This window comes from Mustelus asterias, chromosome 19, assembly GCF_964213995.1.
Source record: "Mustelus asterias chromosome 19, sMusAst1.hap1.1, whole genome shotgun sequence".
Lineage (NCBI taxonomy): Eukaryota > Metazoa > Chordata > Chondrichthyes > Carcharhiniformes > Triakidae > Mustelus > Mustelus asterias.
In genome coordinates, this window is record NC_135819.1 from 18,519,821 (window position 1) to 18,532,682 (window position 12,862).

At 45.8% G+C, this 12,862-nt stretch overlaps 1 protein-coding gene across 4 annotated transcripts in view; it reads right to left on the minus strand.

Moving 5' to 3' along the window:
- The window catches only part of mvb12a (multivesicular body subunit 12A), a 57,197-nt gene that overhangs the window by 11,454 nt on the left and 32,881 nt on the right, over window positions 1-12,862 (minus strand). For 3 of the 4 annotated variants that reach the window (XM_078235107.1, XM_078235109.1, XM_078235108.1), the window contains exons 3-7: window positions 8,739-8,837; window positions 5,962-6,058; window positions 2,713-2,842; window positions 798-920; window positions 325-431 (exon numbers count right to left, since the gene is read on the minus strand). In XM_078235107.1, coding sequence (XP_078091233.1) covers window positions 325-431; window positions 798-920; window positions 2,713-2,842; window positions 5,962-6,058; window positions 8,739-8,837 — 556 coding nt within the window. The remainder of the gene's footprint in view (window positions 1-324; window positions 432-797; window positions 921-2,712; window positions 2,843-5,961; window positions 6,059-8,738; window positions 8,838-12,862) is intronic. The other variant, XM_078235111.1, reaches the window with a different exon arrangement.

Here is a 12,862-nt window from a genome sequence, read left to right on the forward strand (position 1 = left end):
CCAACGCACCCTAACCAGCACGTCTTTCTGACTGTGGGATGAAACCGGAGCACCCAGAGGAAACCCACGCGGACACAGGGAGAACGTGCAAACTCCACACAGACAGTGATTCAAGCCGGGAATCGAACCCGGGTCCCTGGCGCTGTGAGGCAACCATTGTGCCGCCAATGGCCTACTCCTGCTCCTAATGCGAATGTGTGTATGCTCTCCCTTGGTGGTTCTGCCAGTGACTTTGACCCATTCAGGGATTTACAAGCAGGCTGAGGAGTGAGGGAATTGATTATCAGTGAAGTCCACGAATCATTTGGGTTTACCCACTCCTACCTGAGATCCCATAGATGTTTTCCGCATTGTATATAGAATCTTTGTGCTCCAGAGTTGTGCGCCTCTTGCTGAGTCGAACTGGGGGTGCATCAGGTTCTCCCTTAATCCTACAACAAATTAAAGAGATTCAATTGGAGTTTTTACAACTTACTTGCACATCTTTATGCCAATGACTCTTGCATCTCAGTCCTGTGGCAGTGCTGGGGCCGAATTTGCTTTTCCCACTACATTAATCTTCCTGAAGTTTAAAAGCTTTTATTACATCCAAAACAGCTGAACGTAATTGTTATATAAAACAGATGGAGTTTTGTACAAGCATCCAGCACGGTATCAGAGATCGGGACAAAATATTGTTTCACTTTATCTTTGTTCAGTTTCATGACATCTTCCATCCATCTGATAAGCTGCATCAGAATTCAGAGCCAAAATTAGCCACACTTTCTGTGAAACACAACAACATTTGAGATAAGCACCTTGAGTTCTCATTCTCCAGAGACAAGCCTCTCATATCGAGACCAATGCTTCTTGGCTTGGGCAGTGGTTTTGGCTTGGCCACTTTCCCTTTCCTACACCAGATGACAAAACCACTCAGCTCTCTGCAAAACACAGCGAAAGAAAAGCAGATAAATACACATGCTAAGCTGTCAGACACACGCTAAATAGAAACAGATGCACATGGGATAAATATGCAGACACATGGTAAATAAATATGGGCATACAGTAAAACACATAGCCATGAAAATGATAGATATACACTCCCAAAAAGTGTGTACGTTATCAAAGGTCTTTAACTATCGAGAGTCCCTTCAAATCCTCAGGTTAAGTAAATCAGACCTGTTACAGCAACCAATAATTGGATAATCTAACAATCCCCGTTGACAAACTAAAGATATTTGTTTAAGTACATTTCCTGGTTACAGACTGATGCAAATCAAATGGAGAACACAGCTCAGGAATATTGTAATCTGAAACTCGATTATTACAGGAAAAATTACTCAGTCACACATAAAGCTTTCCTCCCTTCTGACTCACGATTGTTGCTCCGCTTTGAGGAAGCGGTGCTGTTGGCTCAGCTGCACTCCCCTGGTGCAGCACAATACAATATTCCCTGGTTGTGTTCTCCATTTGGTTCACATCAGTCCGTCGCCACAAAGTAGAGTTAAACAAACAGCACCTGATATTACCCCCATGTTCCTTGAAGGGTGGGATTGCAAAGTGTGTTTGCAATTAGTGTGAACTGATTGTGGTGGCTGGTAACAAGGCTGGATAGTAGCTTTTGTACAAGCTGCGGACTGGTTTCTGTCTAAAGGCAATTGTTGGAGGGAATGAACAAATGGAGTCTTCTGAAACCGCAAAGAACTTCAACAAAAAGGGCTTTATTCAACATGCATGAGGGGGAGCAGTACTCAGAGCTGTAATTCCAGCTTGTTCCAGAGTTATTCTACCCATCATAGGTTCTTGCACATTCTTATACATTTTTGCATCAAAAGTACTACATTTCGATTCGTTCATCATATTGTTGCTTTAAATTTGTTAAAGTTCTGTTTTGATCACATTATGCTGATCCATTGTCCTGTGTGCTTTTTCTTTACTTGTTTTCTGAACATATCCTGTCTACCTGTTTGCAGTATCAAAGCACTGTAGTTATCAAGCCGATTTCAACAGTGTGTTAATTGTCCCCACTTCCCTGATACTTGATTAATTTTCCAGAGGCACAATGGCTCCTCTAGACATTGTGGAAGCTTGAAACATGGTATCAATTCTCTTATTGTTGCTGTAACCTCAAAGATCTCACCTGGGGTGTGACTGTTTAGTGCCACCTGGGATGTAGTTATTTGTAATTTGTCATGTGTCTGCCTGCAGTGAGTGTGGATACTACAATCAGGCTGTCTGTTTAACCCTTTCCATTCATTCCTCTCCTGCTGCAGCCCACACTCTGGGACTCGGGTTCGAATCCCGCCACGGCAGATGGTGGAATTGGAATTCAATAACAAAAATATCTGGAATTAAGAATCTACTGATGACCATGAAACCATTGTTGATTATTGGAAAAGCCCATCTGGTTCACTAATGCCCTTTAGGGAAGGAAATTTGCCACCTGGTCTGGCCTACATGTGGCTCCAGAGCAGTTGACTCCCAACTGCTCTCTGAACATGGGCAACGAGGGATGGGCAATAAATGCCGGCCAGCGACGCCCATGTCCCACGAATGAATAATTTTTTTTTTTAATCTCTGGGTTGCCCAAGTACACCAATAAATAAAACAGGTGTCCTACACACTCGGGGGAAATTTACTTCAACCATGCTGAAAGTATACTTGATGGGCTGTGTCTTTTGTTGCTTCTAACATGACACTATTGTATCAGTAATAGTGGTGAACATTACTTACCCTATGCACGTGTATGAAGGCACAATCTGCTTGCTTTTTCCAGTCAGTTTGACATCAAAAACGGCAGTGTCCGCCTCACTGAATGTGACCCTCCTAATGCACAGTCGTTTCTTTTTCGACACATTGACCTCTGGGGAAAGAACAGGGTCACTGTGACTTGAAATGGAAATCAGCAGATGAGATGGGCTGGTGGAGTAGAGAGGGGAGAGCCAGCAACAACCAGCCTAGTGTAGAGAAATCCACCCCGATTTGGGCTACAGAGGGTTGCATGTTGTTAATCCCTAGCCACTCAGTCCGACTCCAACTGTGAGCCACTTCTGTGCAGTGAAGGAAGTGACTTTCATGAATCTGTGCAGTGCAAGAGGTTGCAGCCAGTTTGAATGCCTGAAGGAGCTGCCTCGAAGATTGCCAAAGTCCCTCATCCTTAGCCTCTTGGGTAGTGGGGAAATAGGTGGAAGGATGATCCAGTTGCTCTGTTCCTGGGCCTGGCAAAAATCTCCAGGTTGCACCATATTATGATGAAGGCAGGGATCCTCTGCTTGATGTGGGTAACCCAAGACAGGGATCCTCTTGTGCCCACCAATTCTCTTGTGAGAAGCACTCCACACACCGATTGACTGTCAGGACACAATTACTGAAACCTGCACATGCTTTCAGGTTGCTGCAAGTGGCAGATTTTACTGCTATCCATGTCATCTATGCTTATAAAGAGAATACTAGTCTGAAACGGGACTATTTTGTGGCAACCACCACTTATTATTTACACCAGGGACAAAGCTTGCCTCACCGTTATATAACATCCAGTCATCAAGTTAGAGACATCTGGCTAATTATAACTTCTCAATGCATCAAGCTTCAGTGTCCCGAGTAAAGAATCATACTCCAGCCCGACCATCCAACCCACAAAACCAAAGCAGCACAGGCTATTTACATTTATTATTCCTTACTGCTTTGCCCCAGATAGGCTTCATGGCCTGGAGCTTTGTAAACTTCCATTCTCAGCCCTTTTGCCTCATGCCTCCGAAAGAGGGAGATGATGTAGTGGTAATATAACTGGTCCAGTGATTCTAATGCTCTGGGAACACAAGTACAAACCTCACCGTGGCAGCTGGTGGAACTTAAATTCAGTTAATGAAATCAGGAATTGAAAGCTGATCTCAGTGATGGTGACCATGAAATTATCATCAATTGTTGTAAAAACCCATCTGGTTCGCTCATGTCCTTTAGGGAAGGAAATCTGCCGTCCTTATCCGGTCTGGCCTACATGTGACTCCAGAGCCCCAGCAATGTGGTCGACTTTTAAGTGCTCCTCTGAAAGGCTGAGTGAGACACTCAGTTCAAGGGCAATTAGGGATGGACAACAACTGCTGCCCCAGCTAGCGAAGTCCACATAGAACAGAACCATAGAATCCCTACAGTGCAGAATGATGCCAATTGACCCATCGAGTCTGCACCGACTCACCGACAGAGCATCTTCCCCAGGCCCCATCCTGTGTAACTCCACGTATTTACTCCGCCAATCCCCCCAACCTACACTTGAAGTTTTTAAGGTTTAAAGTTTATTTATTAGTGTCACAAGTAGGCTTACGTTAACAATGAAGTTACTGTGAAAATCCCCTAGTTGCCACACTCTGGTACCTGTTCGGGTACACTGAGGGAGACTTCAGCGTGGCCAATGCACCTAACTAGCACGCCTTTCGGATTGTGGGAGGAAACTGGAGCACCGGGAGGAAACCCACGCAGACACGGGGAGAATGTGCAGACTCCACACAGACATTGACCCAAGCCGAGAACTGAATCTGGGTCCCTGTGAGGCAGCAGCGCTAACTACTGTGCCACTGTAAGGGGCAATTTAGCATGGCCAATCCACCTAACCTGCACATCTTTGGACATTCCATGGAAGTTATTTATAAATTGTAATACTTTGATCATGTAACATCTTAAGATCAGGATATGAGAACAAGCACTATGATCTCTGGGCACAAGATACGTAAGACCTATAGTGAGTGACCTCAGTTACAGAGAGCTTGGACAATCTCACACTAATGGATCACATATACTATAGCATACGGTACTCTCAGCATATAGCTCTATATAGCACCTCTATCATAGAAAACATTGCAAGACACTTTGCTTGGGACAAAAGTGAACAGAAGAGTATAGAGAGAAAAGCACCATGAGAGTTCAAGTCAAAGAAAGGGGTGACATTAAAACTGGGACTAAAACTCAACAGCTTAAAAGGAGGAGAGGGGAGAGAGGTGGTGAGGGAACTCCAGAGCTCAGTGCCCAGACAGTCGAAGGCATGGCGACCAGTGGTGGGACTAAGGAAAAATAAATAAAGCACAAGCCACCGAAAAGACCAGAGTTCTCAGTGGGTTGTAAGGCTGTTTAAGTTAAGTTTATTTATGAGTCACAAGTAGGCTTACATTAACACTGCAATGAAATTACTGTGAGCTAATTGAAACTTACCAAACTGATTGATAGATTGTTGGGTGTGGGCAGAGGTGAGATATAGATCAAAGGCAGATTTTTATTTTATTTATTAGTGTCACAAGTAGACTTTTATTAACACTGCAATGAAGTTACTGTGAAAATCACCTAGTCGCCACACTCCACCGCCTGTTCGGGTACACTGAGGGAGAGTTCAGCATGACCAACGCACTTAACCAACATGTCTTTCGGAACACCCGGAGGAAACCCAAGCAAACACGGGGAGAATGTGCAAACTCCACACAGACAGTGACCCAAGCCGGGAATCAAACCCGGGTCCCTGGCGCTGAGAAGCAGCAGTGCTAACCCACTGTGCCGCCGTGCCGGCTGGTGGAGGTTACAGATAGTAAGCAGAGAGATTTGAAAACAGGATGAAAGTTTAAACATCAGGGACTTGCTGGGTTTAAGTCAGTGACCCAGGGTGATCTTGATACGAATTAGGCAACAAGGCACCTTGTTTTGAAGGAGCTCAAGTTCATGGGGTGTTTATAGTTTCCACAGAAGCAGAGCTCCAGAGTAGTTGCGGTGAAGTGGAAATTTGAAGAATTTCACGAGGTGTACTCATGTTATTATCATCTCTGATCTCACAGGTTCCAGAGGTGTGTACAGATATTTTTTAAAGAACAACAGGTTTCAGACCCGAGGGGCAATGCATTTGAATGACTATAGTCAGTGAGTTTAAAATCTTAATCTTTAGATAATAAAGGTTGCGAGATCCATGACAGCCCCATGCTCCATCACCCTATCAGAAGTACTCACTTGGATCCAGGAATTCAGTAATGAATGCATATCCTGATGGCAGAGGGTTCTTATCAGGAAGCAACTGGATATCTGACACAATGTCCCCTTGAGGATTCTGCAAACAGGGCACAAACACAGCGTTAAATCATCATTGCCTCACAAAGACCGGCACTGAAGGTATTTCAAAACCTGGTGATTCATTCACACCCTCAGGCATCTTAACCACGGGTTACTGACAAGCCCGTAACCCACAGAGACTGGCAGAATTATTGCATCTGTCCATTACAGTTTCTCCCCTGAAGGTGCTAGCTTCATGCCAATCTTCCAGCAACTTAATTCCACAACCCCACCACTCACTATACCTACATCACCCCTCCTTGCTCTTCACCTTCCCCTCCCCCCCCCCAAAAAAATCACAGCAGTCACTTGGTGTCCTATCCACATAAATACCCAGCAGGGCATCAATTGCAGACAGCTTGCAAGTGACCCCCAAAGTTGTTTGGAATCTGACAAGTAATATACTTGAGGGTGGCACGGTGGTTAGCACTGCTGCCTCACAGCTCCAGGGACCTGGGTTCAATTCAGGCTTCAGTTGGCTGTCTGTGTAGAGTGTGCACGTTCTCTCAGTGTCTTCATGGGTTTCCTCCCACACTCAAGATGTGCGGGTTAGGTTGATTGGCCATGCTAAATTGCCCCTTAGTGTCAGGGAGACTAGCAGGGCAAATACATGGGGTTACGGGGATAGGGCCTGGATGGGATTGTTGTCTTCGCAGACTCGATGGGCCAAATGGCCTCCTTTTGCACTGTAGGGATTCTATCATTCTAAGAATCTTAGATGAGTTGCAGCAAATGTAAAGTAACAGCAAATGTCCAATGTTTTATGGATGTGAAGAGAGATGCCAAGTTGTCAGCAATTTACTAGGAGAGGAAACTGCAAGAAGCAGGTCCTAAAGAAGAGCGAGGTCCCAATAAGACCTTTAAGTTAATTCAAAGGAACAGAATAGGAATCTGGAAAAGGTCCTGTTAAGTGAGGCATGAGGTGCAGAGAAAAAGTCTCCAAGTTTTAAGAGGGGAAACTGCTGGAAGGAGACTTCGAACAAAGTGGGGTTGCGAGAAGCCAGAAGATCCAAGGAGACAGCCCAGTGTGGTTGACTCCTTACTGCTGTGAAGCAGTAGTGTTCCGTTGGTATGGCTGAATACCTGAGCGGGTGTGTGAAAGGTGAAAGTTGAATGCACCATGGTGATGCAGGGTGATGAACATTAGAAGAAGAAACTGAAACCCTGGAGCTGGATTCTTGTTGAAGATGGCTAAATGAAAGTGTAGTTTGGGAGGATATTCCAAGGTAAATTCTCCAAGACTGGAGATTGAATACCCAAGTTAAAAGGTAGAGCTTCTGTAAGACGGTGTGCCACGCGTCTGGGGCAGTTGATGTGAAATCCATAGCATCTCTTTGGGGTGACATCTGTCATTTGGTTCTCGGGTGTGGTGTGTCTGGCCATAGATCACCCATTAGTTTACATCACTTGCTGTGAACACTAGAGTATAAGATGGATTTTGTAACTTGTGTCATCTTTATGAATCTGTACAGATACAGTATAGTAGTGGGTGAAGGAATATTGTAATATAATTCACCATTTCTTATTTAATAAATGTTCTATTCTTTTGTTAAAAGTTCATCAGATGACCCCTGTGAGGGTGCAGTAGCCACCCTCCACTTTCCTAAACAAAAAATAAAAATTAGGATCTAAAGTTTTAATGTTTATTTATTAGTGCCACAAATAGGCTTACATTAACATTGCAATGAAGTTACTGTGAAAATCCCCTAGTCGCCACACTCCGGCGCCTGTTCGGGGACACTGAGGGAGAATTGAGCATGGTCAATGCACCCTAACCAGCACGTCTTTTGGACTGTGGGAGGAAACCGGAGCACCCGGAGGAAACGCATGCAGACACGGGGAGAATGTGCAAACTCCACACAGACAGTGACCCAAGCCAGAATTGAACCCAGGTCCCTGGCACTGTGAGGCAGCAGTGTGCCACTCTATCAAGCTGTGTTGCACCCTGGGATCCAACTTGTCCATTAGTAACATCAGCTGGGATCATAACAATTGAACTATAAATCCCAAACGGTCTCAGCAAGGTGGACATAGAAAAGATGTAGGTGAATCCAGAACGAGAAGGGACTGTTTTAAAATTAAGTGTCACCCTTTTAGGACAAAGATGAGGAGTATTTTTTTTCTCTTAGAGTGCGGTTTGGAACTCTCTGCTCATGGTGGAGGTGGTGGGGGGGTCACTGAATATTTTTAAGGCAGGTGGCAAGATAGATTCTTGTTAGAGAAAGGGGATCAAAGATCAGAGCTTAATTGGGAGTGTGGAATTCAAAACACAAATAGATCAGCCAAGATCTTATTGACTTGCAGTGAGGGTGGCACGATGGCACAGTTGTTAGCGCTGCTGCCTCACAGCACCAAGGACCCAGTTTAATTTTGGCCTCGGGTCACTGTGTGTGTGGAGTTTGCATGTTCTCACCGTGTCTGCGTGGGTTTCCTCAGCTCCGGTTTCCCCACACAGTCCAAAGATGTGTGGGTTAGGTGGATTGGCCGTGCTAAATTGCCCCTTAGTGTCCAGTGGATTAACAGGGATAGAACCTGGGTGGGATTGTTGTCGGTGCAGACTCGATGGGCCGAATGGCCTCCTTCTGCACTGTAGGGATTCTATGATTGAATGGCGGAGCAGGCTCGAGGGGCTGAATTACCTACTCCTGCTCCTATTTAGTATGTTCGGATCAACCTACCTCTTTATTCAGCAGGGAGCTGACACACAGATAGCAGCTGGATTTCTGCCCAAAACCCTTTGCAAAGTTTGCAGAGGACCCGTCTGCGGTCGTATTGATCTAGAATACAAAGAATACAGGTCAGACAAGCGGCTTACCTGTCTTGTCAGCTTGGATCTGGAATGTACTCACTTGCTGAGACTTTGAATTGGACTTTGATTGGATTGAATTGGATATAAACGAAAAAAAAAACAGTCCAGATTACATGCTCTAGATTGGCAATGTGAACAGCAATAAGTGGGTATTTTCCCCAGTGTGTAGACTAACTATGAAAATCCCGCATCGTTCCAGCTCCTCCTTCAAGTACCTTGCCCTAATAGGGTTTTGGCAATCATGGACTTCCATTGGATTGGTCCAGGAGTATGCTTGGCAAAGTGCTGCAATGATTTGCCAATGCCTTCTGCAGTACGGCTGGCCAGAAAACTCTCCCACTCTTACCGCCTGCCATCAGGCATCTTGGAAGGGTTTACAGGCTGATAACCAACCTGTTTGGCCAAGTTACAAACACACCTTCCTTGGCCATCGGGTCCTGAAAGGGTACTCGAATCCGGATCTTCTGACCCAGAGGTAGGGATGCTAACTCACTGTACCACAAGACTTCCCTTTCATTAGTGCATTGTATTAATGCTGGGAATTCCTGCTCCTGTTCCCAGGAGCAGGCTGAGGGTAAGAGAGTGGGTCTTCTGACTGTAATTAATTATTTATTTTTTCAGTTAATTTTGGGTTTAAAATCGGAGGTTTTTTTCAAAACCGGAAGTCAGGCCAGGAGTGGCCAGGGGAAGTTTTTGGAGGGTTTAAAAGTGCACCAAAGTATACAGCGGGCAGCATCGTAGCGGGCAGCTGAGTGAGTGGGAAGTTGAGTGAGCTGTCAGGGCTTTGGCTCACAGGGCTTGGACGAGCAGGGGTGAGTTTTTGTTTCCTTACACTCTTATTAACTTTTCACTGTCTTACTTGACATAAAGTGTCCAGTATGAGTGTGAAACCAATGTGTTGTTCCCAGTGTAGGATGTGGGAGGTCCTGGAGGCATCTGGCCTCCCGGACATCCACATCTGTGAGGGGTGTGTCGAGCTGCGGTTCCTGAGAGACCGTGTTAGGGAGCTGGAACTACAGCTCGAGGATCTTAGGCTGATGAGGGAGAATGAGGAGGTGATAGACAAGAGCTATCATCAGGTGGTCACACCAGGGCCACGGGAAGAGGCCAAGTGGGTGACGGCCAGGAAGGGTAAGGCTAGGGTGGTTGAGAGCACCCCGGTGGATTTGCCCCTGCACAACAAGTACTCCTGCTTGAGTACTGCTGGGGGGGACAGCCCGCCTGGGGGAAGCAGCAGTGGCCGTGTCTCCGCAGTGGAGTCCAGCCCTGTAACTCAGAGGGCTAAGGAAAAGAGGAGGAAGGCGGTATTAATCGGGGACTCGATGGTGAAGGGGACAGACAGGCGTTTCTGCGGAGGTAGGCGGGATTCTCGCATGGTGGTCTGCCTCCCTGGGGCCGGGATCCAGGATGTCGCTAGTCGCGTCCCGGAAATCCTGAGGTGGGAGGGAGAGGAGCCTGAGGTAGCGGTACATATTGGTACCGCTGATGTGGGTAGGAAGGGAGAAGGGGTCATGAAAAGGGAGTACAGGGAATTAGGGAGACAGCTGAGAAAGAGGAAAGCAAAGGTAGTAATCTCAGGATTACTGCCTGTGCCACGGGAAGGTGAGGGCAGGAATGGAGTGAGGTGGAGGATGAATGTGTGGCTGAGGGACTGGTGCAGGGGGCAGGGATTCAGGTTCCTGGACCATTGGGACCTCTTTAGGGGCAGGGGTGATCTGTATACAAAAAACGGGTGGAACTTGAATCACACGGGGACCAATATCCTGGCCGGTAGGTTGGCTAAGGCTACTGGGGAGAATTTAAACTAGATAGGTTGGGGGGAGGGGAGCTAGAAGAGTTGACTAGGATCAAGGAACTAATTGATGGGGGGGAGGATGCAGGGGTAAGGGGAATTACAAAATTAATGGTAGAGGAGAGGGTGCAAGTGAATGAAGGCGGTAATTTAGATAAGGGAGTAGAGGGAGAGGGTGTTCGCGACTCATCAAAGCGGGTTCAGATAAAAGCTGGGATAAGGACACTTTGCCTGAATGCACGAAGCATTCGGAACAAGGTGAATGAGTTGATGGTGCAAATCAGCACAAGTGGGTACGATCTAGTGGCCATTACAGAAACGTGGCTGAAAGGTGACCAGGACTGGGAGATGAATATCCAGGGGTATCAGGCGTTTAGGAAGAATAGACAGGAAGGAAAAGGTGGTGGGGTTGCGCTATTAATAAGAGATAATATCAGGGTAGTACTGAGGGATGACATAGGCTCTGAGGAACAAAACGTGGAATCATTATGGGTAGAGATGAGGAATAGTAGAGGGAGAAAGACACTAGTAGGTGTGGTATATAGGCCCCCAAATAATAATGTTGAGGTAGGGAGGGCTATAAACAAGCAGATAAGGGATGCGTGTAAAAACGGAACGGCAATAATCATGGGGGACTTCAACATGCACATTGACTGGCAGACTCAAGTCGGTAAGGGTGGAATGGAGGAAGAGTTCTTAGAATGCTGTCGGGATAGTTTCCTTGAACAGCATGTTACGGAACCGACGAGGGAACGAGCTATTTTGGATCTGGTATTGTGTAACGAGGTAGGTAGAATTAAGGATCTTATTGTGAAGGACCCTCTTGGGTCTAGTGACCACAATATGGTCGAATTTCTGATTCAGATGGAAGAGGAGAAAGTTTGGTCTCAAACCAGTGTCCTCTGTTTGAACAGAGGGAAATATGATAGGATGAGGGATGAATTGGCTAAGGTAGACTGGGAGAGCAGGCTGGCAGGTAGGATAGCTGAGGAACAGTGGAGGATTTTTAAGGAGATCCTTTTCAGTTCTCAGCAAAAATATATTCCAGCAAAAAACAAGGATTGTAAGAAAAGGGAGAACCAGCCGTGGATAACGAAGGAAATAAAGGAGAGTATTAAAATAAAAACAGCTGCGTACAGAGTGGCCAAAAATAGTGGAGAAACAAGTGATTGGGAAAAATTTAAGAAACAACAAAGAGAGACTAAGAAAGCGATAAAGAAAGGAAGGATAGACTATGAAGCTAGGCTAGCAATTAATATAAAAAATGATAGTAAAAGTTTTTATAAATATATAAAAAGGAATAGAGTGGCTAGAGTGAATGTTGGACCCTTGGAGGACGAGAGGGGGGAGATAACACTGGGAAATGAGGATATGGCTGAGTCTTTAAATAAGTTTTTTGTGTCAGTCTTCACGGTGGAGGACAAAATAGTTTGCCAAATATTAACGATAGAGGGTTGGCAGCAGGAGAAATACTTAATACAATTAATGTTACCAGAGAGGCAGTGCTGGGTAGACTAATGGGACTGAAGGTGGACAAGTCCCCGGGTCCGGATGGAATGCATCCCAGGGTATTGAAAGAAATGTCAGAGGTAATAGTGGATGCGTTAGTGATTATTTATCAAAACTCGTTGCATTCTGGGGTAGTGCCGGTTGATTGGAAAACGGCTAATGTTACGCCGCTGTTTAAAAAAGGAAGGAGACAAAAGGCGGGTAACTATAGGCCGGTCAGCTTAACGTCTGTAGTAGGGAAAATGCTGGAATCCATTATTAAAGAGGAGATAGCAGGGCATCTGGATAGAAATGGTTCGATCAATCAGACGCAGCATGGATTCATGAGGGGAAAGTCGTGCTTGACGAACATGTTGGATTTTTATGAAGATGTGACGAGGGCGGTTGATGGAGGAGAACCGGTGGATGCGGTGTTTTTGGATTTCCAAAAGGCGTTTGATAAGGTGCCCCATAAAAGGCTGCTGAAGAAGATTAGGGCACACGGAGTTGGGGGTAGTGTGTTAAAGTGGATTGGGGACTGGCTATCCGACAGGAAGCAAAGAGTCGGAATAAATGGGTGTTTTTCTGGTTGGAGGAAGGTAACTAGTGGCGTGCCGCAGGGATCGGTACTCGGGCCGCAACTGTTTACCATTTATATAGATGATCTGGAGGAGGGGACGGAGTGTAGGGTAACGAAGTTTGCAGACGACACA